Source organism: Octodon degus, unplaced genomic scaffold, assembly GCF_000260255.1.
Source record: "Octodon degus isolate 3935 unplaced genomic scaffold, OctDeg1.0 scaffold00125, whole genome shotgun sequence".
NCBI lineage: Eukaryota > Metazoa > Chordata > Mammalia > Rodentia > Octodontidae > Octodon > Octodon degus.
The window spans coordinates 7,540,907-7,558,280 of record NW_004524701.1 but is presented as its reverse complement, the minus strand read 5'-3'; the positions used below and the strand labels follow the sequence as shown (position 1 = coordinate 7,558,280).

Below are 17,374 nucleotides of genomic sequence, written 5' to 3'. Positions count from 1 at the left end.
CTGCAATAGGTTGCTTACTAATCAAAATGATGCTGAGACTAATTTTTTACAAATGTAATACTTGAGGTATTTCACTAGTTAAAACAGATCCCCAAGGACAGGTAAAATCCTGTCTGCATAAAAAAAGTTATAATGACACTGGCCACACAGTGTCCAATAGCTTTGGGCCTATAGATAGAGGCCTTGTATTTGTGAAATAAAACTGAGTTTCATTTTCCTCAAATATAAAACCAGATCAATAGCTCCTAGTCTTCCAAATTGTTGGGAGTGCTTTTAAAAAAAATATACTAAGACTTTACAATAAGCTACACAATGATGCTTCGGAGGTATTTTGTTATGGGAGTTCAAAACAAATTTAATCAGAAAATAAAATTATTGTTAACGCTGCATATTTAAGCCTTAGTTTCAAAATAATAGAGGCTAGTCTCTACGAATGAATAGTAAATGTATACATTACATTTTGGAAGGGAAAATACCCATTTTCTGACAGGTTCTGGGGTATTTCATGTCGTTTCACACTGAAGGGAGAAAGGATTTTAGGAAGAAATGGCATTGTTTATGGAGAAATAAAGCTACTGTGGGTTTCTTTGGTAGTTGGGATGGGGCAATAGAAAGATTGATTTGGGGTTTTTTTGTTTTGTTTTATTTTGTTTAATTGGCAGAACCAGGGATTGAACTCAAGCCCTTATGCTTGCCAGGGAAGCGCTTACTCCACTGAGCCATCTCCCTGGTCCCTGTTTTGTTTCTTTTTGTTTCTTGTTTTTAGTTGTTAGGAAATAATCCTGAGAATTGAAGGTAGAATATCCATCATCACAAATCACGTAGGTGGATTTTGGAGATCTTCATCTTTCTGGGATCTGCTCTGAAGCTCAGGGGACCCTGATGTGTGGGTCTCTCCTTAAAGAACTTGGGGATGCTTTGAACTGGGAAGCTGCTTACATCTGTATGCCTGGAGAACAAGGGTTCACCCTCAAAGGAAGAGGGTGATGGGGTGTTTTTCCTATATTGGATTTTTAGTCAATATCATTTATATTTGAGGACATAGAAGTAAAAGTAACATCCATGTTTTCTCCATTCAAGGGCTGATGGGGTCATTTTATTACTTTGTATAATTTTGCCAAAGATATATTTGGATCTTGGAAAAAAATCAGTGATTACATTTCCTTCTTTTTCTTCCTTCCTTCCTTCATTCATTCCTTCCTTCCTTCATTGTGCTCTTTTTCTCTTTTTTCTTTCCTTCCCTGTTTTCTCTTTTCCTTTCATTTCTCCTTCCCTTACCTGCCCTGCCCTTGTTTCCTTTTTTCTTCTTAGTGTCTCCACCTGATAAACAGATGACCTCTGAAGGTTTTTTCCCTGTGGGAGAAGGCAAAAACCAAACACAGCAGCCCACACTGTGGGCACATGGCTCTCATGCCCTGGTGTCTTGTGTGTTCTTTTCTGTTCCAGGGAGTTCTGTCCAACATCTCTTCGATTACCGACCTTGGCGGCTTTGACCCAGTGTGGCTCTTCCTTGTGGTAGGAGGTGTGATGTTCATCTTGGGGTTTGCAGGGTGCATTGGAGCTCTGCGGGAGAACACCTTCCTCCTTAAGTTTGTAAGTATCACTCTGTGCTCTGATTAGAGTCCAGGCATTTATATCAAGAGGTGTGATAGCAAGCTGTACCCAAAGCTAGAAACAAAGTATGGCCCTGACCCTGTTTGCCTTGTAGGAGGCATTCCACCCTTGACATACCTCCTTCATAATAGCAGCTCATGCCTTTCATGGAAGCTTGGTACAGCTATCTTCTCTTCCTCTTCATGATTTTGTCCTTTTTTAAAAAAATGTATTTGGTATAGGGTCTCACCAAAAAAATGTATTTGGTATAGGTATAGATAGTAGGACTCATAGTAATCCTCCTGTTTTAAGCCTCCCCAGTGCTGGGATTACAGATGCATGTGCCACCATGCTCGGACTCAGTCACTGGCTCAGCTTGCCTGAGGGCAGGGCTAGTGCAGAATGTGGACCAGGGATTGTACCCCCTGATCCCTGCACTTGCCTAAGCAGGTGCTTAGTCCACTGAGCTATCTCACTAGCCCTATTCCTCCCTCTTTTACACACATAAGAAATATAAGGATGTGCAAGTATTGGTCTGGAGAACCCATGCATAAGCACAGTGACTCACACTTGTTTAGTTTAAACCTATAAGCAATAAATTTTAGTTAATAAAAAGAACAGTAAAAGTGAATCTTGCCAGGTTGGTGGCACATGCCTTCAATCCCAGCACTCAGGAGATTGTGACAAGAGGATCGATGTGAGTTGGAGGCCAGCCTGGGCTACATAAGTTGAGTTCAGCACAACCTTGAACTACACAGTGAGACCCTATCTCAATTAAAAAAAAAAAAATCTCTGTTGTACTTGACCAATACATTCTTCATATGACTGACATAATATTTAGATCTTTTAAAGATTTTTTGTTTGCTGTGGGTAATACTGTTAACAGGAATACAGTGATGCCTCAGTTCATGAACCCAGTTCTTTCTACAGTTCTAGTCATGAACTGAGCTGGACAATTTTCCCCAATGAACCTAGCAGTTGAATTTGATTTTGATTCTTGTTCAACTCAGTTTGTGACCAGAATCATGTAAAGAATAAAGTTCATGAACCTAAGTAGTACTTGCATTTCTACAGGAGGGATTTTACAAGGGGCACGGGTACATGAGTATTAAAAGTAAAAGTGGAGAATAAAAACTAAGAGCCTTTCTTTTGGAGATCCCTTCCAAGAACACACAGGATGTGCTAAATTAGTTGAATTAGTAACTACATTTAAGAGCTGGTGGTGTGGAACTTGGCACTGTGGTCCTGTGTGTGAAGCGTCCATGTCCCTCTTCAAGAACAGAAAGGATCAAAAGTACCTGTCTTCCAGTGATGAGCGGAAGGTATCTAAGAATTTCCAGAGAACAGTGGTTCTGTAACTTTGCCTTTTACTAGAAACGGTGTCAACCTTTGCTGACACAATACAGCAAGGACAGTGATGGCAAACCTGTGATATGTGTGTTGTTTTTCTTTCAAGACAAAAGTTGTTAATATATTAATTGTTTTTCTAAACTTTTCAGGTATAGTAACAGTGCTGGCACTTTGCAATAAATAGGTGGGTTTTGGGTAACAGTTTGGATATTTGTCTCTAGACGGTTTGCCATCATGGATCTAGGATCATTTGCTTTTAAAACCAGAATATATTTTAGAACAAGTCCAAAAAGCCATTTAGCATATGATTCTCCTCCCCCATCAGCCTCTGACATCTTTCCTTGAGAATCCCTAAGAAGGTCTATGGCCATACCACCCTGAACACGCCCGATCTTGTCTGATCTCGGAAGTTAAGCAGAGTCGGGCCTGATTAGTACTTGGATTGGAGAATCCCTAAGAATATAACACTCGCTGTGCCTGCCTTGGTAACTCCATTTTGAATTTGGCCACCTCTGGCCACAAAGATCAAGGGGGCTCTTATTCTGAAAGTTCTCATGGTGCATGCTAGTGGGGAAATGTAGGGTACTTGTGCTTGTGTCTTAGGTACAACTTAATGAGCAGCAGTTCTTATTCTGTATATATGAGGCTGTGCTGGGAGTGAGTGCTTTTCCAGGACTCTCTGGCTTATCTGCCAAATAGTTCTTTTACTTACACACATGCCATCTTCCATCTGGTTAGCAACTTGTGGAACCAGGAGCACTTTGTCCTGACCAGGCAGCCTGCAGCCCACCAGTTTCATGGCATAAGCCTTCTCTAAATGTTCAGTAGCCTGTTTGGGCCCTTAGTTACCTGTAGGTATAGCTTCTGTGCCCCTAAAATGTGGGATTCCCTTTATTGTGAGTCACTTGAATGTAATTTTATTTATAATAGCAGTCCCTTTATAAAACCCACCTTTAGGGCTGGGGAGATGGCTCAGTAGAATAAGTACTTCCCTGGCAAGCACAAGGGTCTGAGTTCAATCCCTGGTTCCACCAAAAATAAAAAAAAAATTAAATCCACTTTTAGAAATGAACTATGTTATTTCTTGGCTTTTTTTTTTAAAGTCTTTGAGAATATTTTAAATAGCCTCTTTCTATAAAAAACTGGACTAGAATGTTTTGTGGGCTGTGAGGAAATGAGTGAATGTCACCATGCCTCTAGACAACCTCTCAGAGGTCTGATACCACCAGTCTGGAGAGTTGCAGAGAGAAAATCCAGGAGTTCAGACCCTGAAACAGAAGCACAGCTCACTGGTAGAGGCCTACAAGTCAGTTTCTGTACCTTTGAAAATGAAGGAGTTTACTCACAGGTCCTCAGGTGTGCAAGTTCCCGCCAAATATTTGATATGGATTGAATCTCATGTCAGTGTTTGATATGTGTATTGTGTACATGAGAAAACTTACAGGGGAACTGGAAAATGAACTTAGTGACCTTTGTGGAGGTGAGGACAAATAGCCCCTTAACATTGCACAGCTCCTGCCTTGCTTGCTTGTAAGTACACAGATGCACACTAGCTGGGATTCTGTCCTTCTGTAGTGTAGTTGCTGGCTTATTTGAGATGGGCCTCAGGAAAGGACAGATAGGATTGTTTCATACTAGGAATGTAATTTTATTTATAATAGCAGTCCCAAAAGTGGTGTGCTATGTTTTCTGGTGTTTTTTCTCAATTAAGTAAAGTTTAATTTGAAATTGTCAGTAGCACTGAATGCCAGTTGAAGTGTTTAAATCTCATTTCCAGTGAGCTCACTGAGGACAGATAATAAGGAGCTTGAAAGAGCTGAGCTAGGAGGTCTGGAATTTAAACAATGAATTTGGGGCCCCAGACTTTGCAAGACACTGATCTCTGCCTGCCTTCCTCCTGAGAAGGGCAGTGAGTGGTCTAGACAAGCGTTGGGGCCATGGGGATGAGGGTACAGCACCCTCCAGTGCAGTCAGGCAGGACTGCCTCTCATGTGGGCAGGTTCTTCCTCAGTGCAGAGTCCCTGCCTCCTCAGTGCTTGCTGCTCTGGGGTCTCTGGCCAGTACTGGGACCCTGTATACCCTACTCTCTTCACCAGAAGCATGTGCCTGCCTGTCCCCTGGGCCTGTACAGCCCATATCTCATAACCTAGTTCATCATGAAGTTGGGGAAGGGTCCAGGTGTGGGAGTTGGGAGGAGCCGTGAGCAGGCATAAAGTGACTAAGATGGTGCTGTGCAGGCATCAAGGTGGAAGTGAAATTTCCCCAGAGCTGTGAACCATTACCACAGTGTTTCTGGGCGCTGGCCTTAAAGTTGATTTTAGCCAGGTGTCTCCCTTTGGCTTAATGTTGATGTTATCTAAAATGTTTCCTGATCTTGGTGCTCTAAAGAGGAAGTAAATGCAGCTGGCAGCCCAGGAACACCTTTAACCTGACTTCACTTTGCTTCACTGATTGGAAATTATGCTGTGTCACTATCACACTCACCCACCCTGCACTTCCTCCTCATATTCTCCTCCATCCAGGATAAGCAAGTCTGTTATTTTACACTGCATAGCAGGTTCAAGGGAAAATTAAAATGGTGTTTAATCCATAAAAGGGATATATTGCACACAGAACCAACGCAACAATAACAAATGACAGACAGTTGTAAAATACTGGGGTAATCTATCTTTCAAGTTAGAGAAGGCTTACTAAAATAGGGACAGGGCATTGTTGAAGTGTCTGGCAGTGTATTAATCCCAAGAAATTCATTAGGCATGATGTGGGTCTAATGAGAAATTCCTGTTATTCATGTTTCCTTATGAGCTTTGTTGGTTAATTATCAAAGAAAGCACTGGAAACTCTAGAATGTGATTATGAAGTGATTTTTAAAATCCTTTCTTGGAATGCAATACTTTATTAACAAATCTTGAGGAACTGAAGATTATCTGCTTTGGAGATGTGTGACAGTCAAAAGTAATTGCAGACCTTTTCAGAGGGAAATCATTTATGTATGATTAAAACAGCCCTTATAACTGCTCTCTATATATGTGTCTTTTGTCTTAGTTTTCTGTGTTCCTGGGAATTATTTTCTTCCTGGAGCTCACTGCTGGGGTTTTGGCATTTGTTTTCAAAGACTGGATCAAAGACCAGCTGTATTTCTTTATAAACAACAACATCAGAGCATACAGGGATGACATTGATTTGCAAAACCTCATAGACTTCACCCAGGAATATGTAAGTGAAAATTTGGTTTATTTTCAAGTTGCCAATCTTTTCAAAAGGGTGATTTCTATAATATTATTCTGGCTCTGCATCTCTGTGAGCTGGAAACTCCTTTTCTGCATGGCTTTTTATTTATTTTTTTTTCACTCACTTTTTGACTTACAGGATTTGTATCCTAAATGGAAATGTTCTGTTTTTACTTGTTCCACTTTCTGTTCAGTTAGAGCAATAAAAAGGACAACTCTTGAGCAAAAAGGTTATAGTCTCATTGCCCGTTCCTATCTACCTTTGAAGATAGCTGTTTTGCAGTAGGTATAAAGTTTTATTTGGTTATTAAGTATGATAAAAATCTTTTTTGTTCTTTACCTCCTTTTTTTGTAACCTTCATACTTTACAGATCATACTGGTATGCTTAGTAGAATTCTTGTCTAACAAGTTCCTAAAAGATGCCCACTCAATATTATAGCAAATATAGTTGACAGCAAAAGTGTAGAAGCACCCAGACCCCTTCCCCTGCTCAGACATCAGAAGTGGGCTGTGTGACAGCTCCTGCAGTGCAGAGGGAGCAGCAGAGCCCATTTCTCTCCCAATCAAAATGATCAAATTGAGGGCCAGAGATAAAAGGTCTGAATGACCATTGGCCACAGAACCTCGTAGTGAAATGGCAATAACAGCTCCTGTCTAATCTGTGGGCAGTCACGGTGTGCTCATGGTGTGTGTGTGGCTTTCTCTTAAGCCTGAGGTGTGTGGATTGGACACTACTCCAGATGCACGGGCTGCCTTGGGCAAAAGGAGGACTCCCTTCCTCATTCACCCCAGCCCAGAGCTGTGCTTGTTGATTGTGTTTGGTGACAGTGGCAGATGCCCAGGGTGAGCTGTGCCTCAGGTAGTTGTGAGACCAGCTGTCTTAGAAGGACACACCTTGCCAGGGTCTCCTGCGCTGGTCTGCATGACAGATCTTAAGGTGTCTAGTCGCACCATCAACCCCAGGGGACTAGATGAGTCTTGAGGACATGCATCCATATACCCTCCTGAAACATTGCGGGCTCTGTTCCAGAACACTGTTGTTCCACGTGATTCTATTTGTCTAATATGGAGTTTAATGCATTCAAGTAGTGACTAGTCCTGAAAGGCTTATGATAGTCAAGGCTTGGTATTTATTCAACTCAAGAGAACTGAAGATGGTTAAGCTGAGGGGAATGAGAAAGGACTTTATGGAATAACCCTTGAATTGGGCCCCACTATAACTCATTGAATTGAACAGCTTAATTTACTTTTTGAAGTTAAAATGTAAACATGTTTTTGTTTTTAAAATTCAAAACACAGTGTACTGAAAAGTAAACCAAAGGCCAAGGATATATTTTATTCCCTGTCTTTTGTTTGTTTTTGTGATACTAGGAGTTGGACCCAGGGCCTTATTCATGCTAGTCAAGTGCTCTAGTACTAAGCTACAACCTAACCTGGATGTCTGAGATCTTGATTTTGGTTGTATTTTCATAATATGTGTATGTCAGAACTTAGCAAATTACACACTCTTAAAATGTTCAGGGTACTCATGGTCAGTTATACCTCAATAAAATGAGGTTTTAAAAAATATTCAAGTATGGAGAAAAAACTCTAGCCCCACCATTACCTTAACTGCCTTTTTCAGACAGTACCACTGTTGCCAGTATCTTCTATATTCTTCTAGAATGAACCCAAGCCAAACAGATCTTAACTTATCGCTGACTGAATGTTCTTCCCTCTCCCCCTTGTAACATGGGACCATCATTTGTTTAAGTCACTTGCTAATGAATCTTTATGAACCTTCAGCCTCACTTTGGAAGCTTTTCACAGGGGCTGTTCAGGTTCAGTGTGGATTAAAATTGATTCTGAAGCAGAAGAGAATGTTGGAGCTGGTGGGCTGGAGCTGTTCGGGGGCGTGAGGGGTGAGCCTAGACCCAGGCCACTCTAAGTGGAGATGTTCTAATTTTCTCCTGTTTGCTCTAGTGGCAGTGCTGTGGGGCTTTTGGAGCTGATGATTGGAACCTAAATATTTACTTCAATTGCACAGATTCCAATGCAAGTCGAGAGCGATGTGGCGTGCCGTTCTCGTGCTGCACTAAAGACCCAGCGGTAAGCACAGGGCACATCCCCATGCTTGTGTGTGGAGGACAGAGGGTTTCCCATGAAACCACTGCTTCCCTGCTTGTTCCTAATTGTAGCTCCCCCAGCCTGTACAGTGTGCACATCTACTTGGAGGAGCAGTAATCACAGGTGTTGATGTAGCAGAACATTCTGGTTCCTAATCTAAGCCTTCTGTGCACTGGCTCCTCATTTAAGTTCAGGGATTGGCCAAGTAGCCATCACATTATCCCACCCTATTCAGGAAGAAGCCAAGATACAGGGTATGGCATGTGAAAAATTTGCCTGTAAAGCACATGCCTGTAGTAGGGTTAGAGTGAGTGTCAGCCTAGCATGCTGCTTTGCCTCTTCTCATCCCTTTCTGAGAAAGTCGGGCTCATGTGAGAGTGCAGAGGAATGCATAGTTCGGGAATTATAACCCTTTTCTTCCAGGTAAGTTCCATGGAAATAGAAGAACAGGAGGGGCGTTTATTGTAGGGTTGGGCTGGAGTCCTGCTTAGCCGGAGGACTGCTGCTTGAGTGTCATACTTACTACAGCAATTGCTATTTATGTTTTTGTTCTTAGAAAAAGGTCAGATCCCTTTGCAACAGCTGTGATCATAGATGGCTTAGACCATGTACCAGGATAATACAACCCTATCTTGCAAGTGAGAAGTCAGATGTGCAGGGCATGGGTGAGGGGTGCTGCTGCCCTCGCCCCAGGAGCTCTTTAGCTTCCCTGCTTCCCTTGGTCCCCAGGGTCCTTCCTCAAGCCTTCCGTCAACCCTAGGAAGCAGAGCTGAGTGAGCGTGGGCAAGGGCCATGGTGTTGGGGGCAGGAGACTTTCCTGCAGGCTGCAGGGCTGAGGAGGCTGAGAGTAATGAGGATCCACTCCTTCCCATTGGCTTCTTTCTTGAGGGAAGCCATCTGGCCCCTCATGCCCACCTCTGGGTCTGAGGTACCCACCAGGTGCCCTGTCACTGCCAGCAGATGCTGCGCATTGCCTCCTGTCTACCCAGCAGCTCGCCAGAGGAGTGTAGAGAGCTCAGGAGGCTCAGACCTCTCCCTTTACCACAGACACTCCTGGGAGAGCTGCTGCTCAGCCCTGAGAACAGATAAAACCCACTTTATCCCTCCAGGGTAGATGAACGTAACTGTAACAGCCCAACCTGTGCTTCCAGCCAGAGCTGAGAGGCGTCAGGGGGCCCATGGGAATCTGTGATCAGAGCAGGCTGTATTTTCAGTCATTAATGTATCCTCATTTAAAAACAACTTAAAGAGGGCTGGCCAGATAGCTCAGTGGATTACAGCACCTACTTAGCCAGGCACATGGACCGAGGTTCAATTCCTGGCATGCCGTGCTGGCCCTGCCAGGAGGCTCACTGAGATTGTGACTGAGACTGGACATGGTGTTGCGTACCTGTAATCCCAGCACTTGGAAAGCTGAAAACAGGAAGATCACTACATGTCCATTTTACGTAGTGAGACCTTGTAGACCCTGTGCTAAATATATATAAAAAAAAATTAAATACAGAAATTTATAGATTAAAAAGTATGAGTAAATAGAGTATAGATTAAAAAGTATGAGTAAATAGAGTATAGATTAAAAGGTATGCTTGGCAAGCACAAGCTCCTAGGTTTGATCCCCAGTGTTATTAAAGACAAAAGGAAAGTAGAGGGTCCACTAAAAGAGAGTAAAGGAAGGTAGTTACTGCCTTCGAAGTTTGGATTTTATTGCATCCGCATTTCCTTAAACCCCATAAGTTTCTTGAGGTTGCAACACTTGGAATCTTCAGCTTCCTTTTTTTCTTAAAAGAACTTGCCATTGTTTTTGCTTTTCCCTGAGCCTCATTTGTCTCATTTGTAAAATAAGAGTTATTTAAATACCAGCTTGTGCAGTTTGTTTCAAAAATAAGCTTATATAGTTCATAGTTTCTGTTAGATGAGAAACCCAAATAAAGGCTAGTGATAAGAGGTAAGGGAGAGGCATTCCTCCTGTGGAAAGGGTCTGAAGGAAGGAATGAAGACGCGTCATGTACATGTTCCAGCTCCCCATGAGGAATACTCTGGAGTCATTCTATGTCAGAAACATGTATTAATAATAAGAAGTAAAATGTAGAAAGAGTGATGTGGATAACAGTATAAAGTTTTCAGCACAGAGCTAGGGCCTGTGACCTGATGCCCCGCATATTGATGACACCGAAAGGGGTTGGGCGCACTCCCAGCTGGGTGTCCTGTTTCCGAGGATGAGTCTCACTGTCTCCTTTGTGTCTTCCCCAGGAAGATGTCATCAACACTCAGTGTGGCTATGACGCCAGGCAGAAACCAGTAAGTGGACTCTTAGCACACAGGGTGTGGGCAGGCGCTCTACGTACCGCAGGCTGTATCTGTGACCTCTGCTGTCCTCTTCCCTTCGAAGGAAGTTGACCAGCAGATCGTAATCTACACAAAAGGCTGTGTGCCCCAGTTTGAGAAGTGGCTACAGGACAATTTAACTATCGTGGCTGGCATCTTCATAGGCATTGCACTGCTGCAGGTAAGAGGGGCTCACGGAGGGTGAGCTCAGGGAGCCGGGCCCAGGGAGCCCTCACGGGACAGAAGCTTCCTGACTCACCCACTTGTCCCTGCTTTGAGACACGTCAGAGGGCTGGGCTGGGGAACAGATGGAAGTATTTGGTTTGCTCTTTATTAAAGATCTGATTAGATCCTGAAATACTTGAGGAAACTTTTCCTATTCAAGATGAAGAACTGATTGAGTCGCTGGTAGCCTGCTGCTGTTCTTTCGTTTCTGTGGGCTCCCAGACACTGCATGGTGCTCACTGTGGCAGCCCTCGGTGGCCAACATAGAGCCCAGAAGGGCCTGAGGCTTTGGGAATGTCCAAGGCACTGTGCCCTGGAGTAGCTTACTGCAGTGCCAGTAATGGTGGGGCATCAGCATGTCCTGGGTGACCCCGCAGGCTGGGCTTTCCATGTTGTTGATCATCTGACACTCTCTATGGAAGACTGCAAATGAGTAGAGGAGACCTAAATAAATGGAAAGGTATTCTGTGTTCACAGGGGCACCCCTCAAACAATTGCAATTGCCTATTTATCAGTAATGGACAAGCTACCCCAGATGTCATAGGGAAATGCAGGAGCCCCAGAATTGTCAAAACAAACTTGTAAAAGAAGAACAAAGTTGGAGAATTCCTGCTTCCCAGTTTACAGCTTACTGCAAGGTTACCACAGTTAGGATACTGTGCATTTCAGTAAGCTCTACCACTGTGGACCAAAGTCCAGAAGTGGCCCCCCACCTGCGGTCACTTGGTTTCTGAAAAGGAAAGGAAAGCATTCATGGGGTAAAATAATCTCTTCAACAAATAAGGCGGAAATATAGAATGTTTACCTACAGAATGACTTAACTGAGACCCTTACCTTATACCTATTTATTAACATAAAATAAATCAAAGGCATACATGTAGGCAGGCGTGATGGGAATGCCTGCACTCTCAGTTGTTTGAGTGAGTCACTTCATTGTGCAAGTTGGAGGACATTGTGGGCAGCATGGTGAGACCCTATCTTTAAAGACCTAAGTAGCTGACCGTATAGCTCAGCAGACTAAAGCGCCTGCATAGTAGACAGAACACAGTGGCCAGGGTTCGATCCCAGGGCCCGCTGTGCCAGACCTGCCCCTGGGGTACGCTGAGACAGCAACTGAGACTGGGTGTAGTGGCTCAAGCCTATAATCCCAGTGCTTGGGAGGCTGAAAACAGGAAGATCACTACGAGTCCAATCAGTGTAGTGAGACACTCTAGACCCTATAGACCCTGTCCTAAATATATGTTTAAAAAAACCTTAGTATAAGACTTAGAGCTATGAAATCCTACAAGAAAATGTAGGCAGCATAGGCATAAATTATTACTCTCTGGAGTTGGGCAGTGTTTCCTTAGATATGAAAGCAAAAGCACAAGCAACCAAAGAAAATGCAGGTAAATAAGATTTCATCAAAAGTAAAACTTTAAAAAAAAAACTTTTGTGTACTATAAATGATACTTTTCTCAAGAAAGTGAAAAGACAACCCATAAAATTATCTACAACCCAAAAATAAAAGGTAAATCCAATCTAAAAATGGATAGAAGGATCTCAGTACACACTTCCCTCGGGAAAATCAAACTGGCTAATATGCATGAGATGCAGGCATCATCCGTAATTTAAAATGCAAGTCAAGGCTACAGTCCCCTGCCATTCCATCCCAACTAAGATGGTTATAAGGAAGATAACAATAGAAGCTGGTGAGGATGTTGACAAATTGGTATTCTCACATGGTACCAGAGGAAATAAAAATGATGTGAAACTGAGTTTGGCATTTCCTCAGAAAATTAAACAGAAATCCAAGACCCAGCAATTCTCCTAGGGATGTGCCTGAAAAGATGGAAAAGATTTATTCACAAAGAACAACTTGTACACAGATGTTAGCAGCATTGTTAATAATAGCAAAAAATTGAAACGATACAAATATGCATTAACTGATGAATAGATAAAATGTAGGGAATACATAAAATGGAGTATTATTCAGCCATCAAAAAGGACCCAGCCAGCCATCTTGTTTTTTGGGAGTCAGGATGATTTTCTGTTTTCAGCAGTGTATAGAGAGAATGTAAGTCATCTCCCACATGATTCACTGAAAGCCAGGTCCTCCCCTTGCACCTGTGTTTCTTTTCAGCCACCCTCACCACCTCATGTGATGGGGACTTGGCGGCTACCTTGGAGCCCGCACACCCTGAGCTCAGTGTTCCCTGTGTCTGTCTGCATCAACTCTGCTTGGTCCTGAGGGTGTGTGCAGCTTTGCAGAGCTTGGCCCAGCACTGCTGCCTGCTCCCAGGATGAGGAGGAGCTGGGCAGTTCAGACTTGGCCTGTGGCGCACAGAAGCCAGAGCACAGCGGTGAGCACCGCTGGATGCAGGGGTGCAGGTCCCACTTGGAAAGAAGCACGGATCTGTCACCACAGGCCAGCCACTGGTAAAAAGTCATCAGTGTGTGACTTCAGCAAGATTCACTGCCACAGTGACACCCACAGTGAGGAGCACACTGCAGGGGCCAGGGGCCAGGGAACCAGGGAACCTGGGCTTCACGCAGAGTCAGGGCACCCTGTGGGCAGCAGTGAAGACATTGTGCCTGAGCCATCTGCCCTGGCTGCCGGGATTTTCCTGGTCACCCTGGCAGGTATGCCTGTCCCCTATGGAGCTCGCTGTACCTTTTTTATAGTTTATACCAGAATAATAACCTAAATTCTGAGTTTGTGTTCTGCTCCATCCAGTAAAGCAGTCAGGGGCAGAGTTTGTAGCGCAGACCTGGAGCCCAGGATCTGGAGGCTGAGACATGATAATCACATGGTGCCTGAGCCCAGCCTGGGCAAACTCATACCTTGGATTCAACCCTCAGTACAGCAAGAATTTTAAAAAATCAAAAAATGACCCCTCCGTGTTCATGGCGAACCTTAACAAGATTCGCCAAAAGGCACTAGCCCACATCCGTTGGCGTGTGCTGTCCAGGTGCTGCCACTGTGGACAAAATGCCTGTGCTGGAGGGCACGGACGGGCCTGTCGTGGTGCAAGATTTCTTTGGGGGTAACAGAAGTGTTCTGCACTCAGTAGATGTGATCATTGCAAAACTTTGTGGAAGCCTGAAACCCACAGAGTCATGTTAAAAGGCTGCATTTCCCTGTGTATGAATTGTATGTCAGTTTTAAAAAATAAAATTACAAAACAGTGGGGCACAGTGGCCAAGGAAAAGCCCCATGTTAAGAACTTCACAATGTGACTTGCTTTTTTTTTTTTTTCTTAGATTTTTGGAATATGCCTGGCCCAGAACTTGGTTAGTGACATTGAAGCTGTCCGGGCCAGCTGGTAGACCCTGCGCAGCCCTTGCAAGACTCAGGACTGTCCCAGTCTTGCAGTGACACCCAGACCTCAAGGATCAGTCACCGAGGCAACCTGTGCCTGCCTACTGGAGCTGCCAAAAACTTATTTTTTTTGGAGGGGGGTGTTAAAACTGGGAAATGCTGCTCGCTGACAGAATTTTTTTAAAAATCCAGTCTGAAAGCTGTTGCGCCATGAATCTCTACTGTAGCCATGAATTTACAGGTGAACGGATGTCTGCCAGAAAGGAAGAGAAGGGAAGGTGGGCCCACATTGACTTGAATTTGTGGAGAAACCCATCCTTTCTGCCCGTTGGTGACTGAGGGTAGGAAGGGCTGGGCTTGCTGGTCAGCCCTTCACCAGGTGGGCAGTGGTGCTGGGCATCTTTCTGTCCACTGTAAGAAACTGCTGCACTCTCAGCTGAAAAAGAGCACAGCATGCCTGTGGGTCCAGATCCTGCTGTCCTGTAGGCGCACTAATTTGGGTGGCCTTGTGCTCTGTCCTGAATCATGGCCTTCCAGGAAGTTACGTATTCTGTGTCCACCAACAGCAGGGCATCAGAGACTTCATGACACTGTATTCCAGCAGGACTGATCTTTTCTCTAAGTAGGCCTGAGTTTTATTTATCATTGCAATCCAAGGAGAAAATGAGGTTACTGAGAGGTATGAATTAAACACTCCACCCCTACCCCACCCAACTAGTGGTTGGATTCTTTGGAATACTCCTGTTGGTGGGTTTTTTGTTTGTTTTTGTTTCCCAAAGGTGAAAGGTAGGATATGGTTCTTCTTAAGTTTTGCAGATGTTTTTTTTATTTAACTGGGCTCTTCTTTTTTTGTTGTTGTATGTTTAACTTGCATGACCGGTGAATCTGAATCCACCATCTCTCTCCCTCCCTTGCCATCTTTCTAAAGACATTTAAAAGTGAGAGCAGGTATTTGTCTCACGGGTCATGGTCTCAAGAGGATGTGGCTATTGTCGCAGCCTGGACAGGATGAGCCTGGCTCTGCCTTCCCTCCCTGGGTTACGCTCAGTGGCCTCTTCTGAACCTTCCCCTCTGTCTCTGAATGGAATTAAACCCAACTCCAGTATAGTGTTGACACAGTCAGATGCTTCTAATATGTTTTCTTCATCTTCAAGATTTAGTTGGATTTTTTAAAAAAGTGTATGGCCACAGCTCCTCTGTCCTAAAGTCGCCACCAGGGTGGGAACAAAGCACAAACCCTCTGGAGCAGATGTAGAGGAGCTGGAGGGCGTTCTGTCACCCAAGGTGGGGAGCCACTCTAGGTGCTGCCAGCCCTGCCCCTCTCCTGGAAGGGCCCATTTCAACCCCCATTTTAAATTCAACTGGTGCCCACTGGTGTCCTCCTGTGGAGTGTGTGTGGAACACTGGGAAAACCATACCATATTTCACACCGGTGCCACATTTGCCAGCTGTAACTGGGCAGCAAGCTGGCATAATTAATGGGAATTGAGCAGATTCATCTCTGTTTAGAGAGAAGACAGAAGTCCTCTGCAGTCTCCTCTCTACACCTGGGATGTGTGTGTGACTGCTTGTGTATGCTTGTCTCTGTAGGTAGAGGTGTTTGTTTCACATTCTGGGTGTAGAGAGGATCTTCCTTCACTCCGGCCCACAGCACAGTGGGCATTCTGTAATGTCCCTCCAACATGGAGAAGGCCGAGCTGTCTGGTTGGTACTTTGTCTTTTTATTACCTTGTTCTCCAGGGAACTCCATCTGACCAGTTGCTTCAGTCAGGCAGGCTCCCCGCCCTTTGGCACATCCAGTCTAGGCCAAACAGCAAGTACAAGTGAGTTTTAAATTTTAATTAATCTTTTATTTTTTACACTCGAGAGTGATTGTAATAAAGGTGGCCATTAATAAACTTGGTTCTACTTTCCATGGAGTAGTCTGTCTTTGTTCCTTTTTCTTGAAATTGTGAAATTTTCTAATTTAGTGGTTCTTAGACTCAGCAGTGGTGGAATCCCAAGAGGGGTTTGGTAAAGCTCTCAGGACTGCACCGAGCTTAGCTCAAGATAGAGTATGAATGTGCTCAGCACACCAGGCCTGGATTCACCCCACACACACACACACACACTCCACCTACCCCCACACACAAACGGACTAGAGAAGACTTTGGCTTGATCCCCAGAATTCCTAATGGAAGTGGGTCCGGAGCAGGGCTTGAGCATTTGCATCTCTGACAAGTTTCTGAGTGGTGCTGCTGTCTGGGAACCACACTGATTTTGGCCCAGTTCTCTGGGATAGGAGAGAAGAGGTGCAACTTTGTGGTTGTGAGTCGACAGGTCCTTTGTGCTTGCATTAAGTGCAAGCTAGTCAGAGACCAGTGTGTAGCTCTCAGTGCCTGAGCTCGTCATCTGCTTGGTAGTCAACCTGAGGGCCCGTGAAACCTTATAGGCCCCAGGTGGGGGGTGGTACAGAGCTTTCCTAAAGCCTCTGTGAGCAGGGTTTTAGGAGTTACAAGCCTAGATATATACACCTCTTCTACAAAAAAGGGGTTGTGTTCAGTGAGAGTTGTGTGTTACTCTGATTTTGAGGAAGCTAGGGTGACTGGAAATAACTAGTCCTTGTTCCATGAGTTTTTAAATTATCCATGGGAGGTCATTGACCCTTTTTATTCTCTTACTAACTCTGGCCAAGAGGTGCAGCTCAGAATTACAAGGATGCTTTGTTTATAAAAATGCAAGAAATTTCTTCAATGTGTATATGATGGTAGACTTCAATTGTTTGGTTACCACAAACATTATTGCTTCCACAGTATAAAAATTACAGATTTTGTTTTAAAGATCAAGGTTGAAAAGTAGAACTTTCCCTGGCAAAGTACTTAAAAGTACTCTTTCTTCACTCAGGGAGCAAACTTTGGCTTTTCTTTCAGCTTGTTTCCCGCCTCAGGTCCCAGGGTTTCTTCTCTCAAGGGCAGTCTCTTGGCTTTGTTTTACTGTGCAGAATGTTGATTATTCATGGCCGTGTTTGTAGGGGAGGCATGGAATAATTTTGCACTTTTGTGGAGATTCTCCCAGAAACTCTTTCCGGCTTCCTTGGACAGGAGCCTGGGAAGCAGTGGGCTGAACAATGCAGGGCCTGCCGGTGAGCTGGCGGCCTCCCCAGACCTTGCTCATTTACTCCTCGCAGCGCGCTTCTCCAAGGAGATCTCATCCAGACCTCTGAGGAGGATCTGGGACCCTGTCCATGAGCACCGCCGGCAGACT

The 17,374-nt window shown here is 44.3% G+C and overlaps 1 protein-coding gene across 1 annotated transcript in view; it reads left to right on the top strand.

Moving 5' to 3' along the window:
* Positions 1 to 16,050, top strand: part of Tspan5 (tetraspanin 5) — a 222,475-nt gene extending 206,425 nt beyond the window's left edge. The window contains exons 3-8 of the mRNA XM_004640638.2: positions 1,447 to 1,593; positions 5,989 to 6,159; positions 8,137 to 8,262; positions 10,531 to 10,578; positions 10,670 to 10,786; positions 14,074 to 16,050. Of these exons, the coding sequence (XP_004640695.1) occupies positions 1,447 to 1,593; positions 5,989 to 6,159; positions 8,137 to 8,262; positions 10,531 to 10,578; positions 10,670 to 10,786; positions 14,074 to 14,139 (675 nt within the window). The 3' untranslated portion in view covers positions 14,140 to 16,050. The remainder of the gene's footprint in view (positions 1 to 1,446; positions 1,594 to 5,988; positions 6,160 to 8,136; positions 8,263 to 10,530; positions 10,579 to 10,669; positions 10,787 to 14,073) is intronic.
* Positions 16,051 to 17,374: the final 1,324 nt, after the last annotated feature.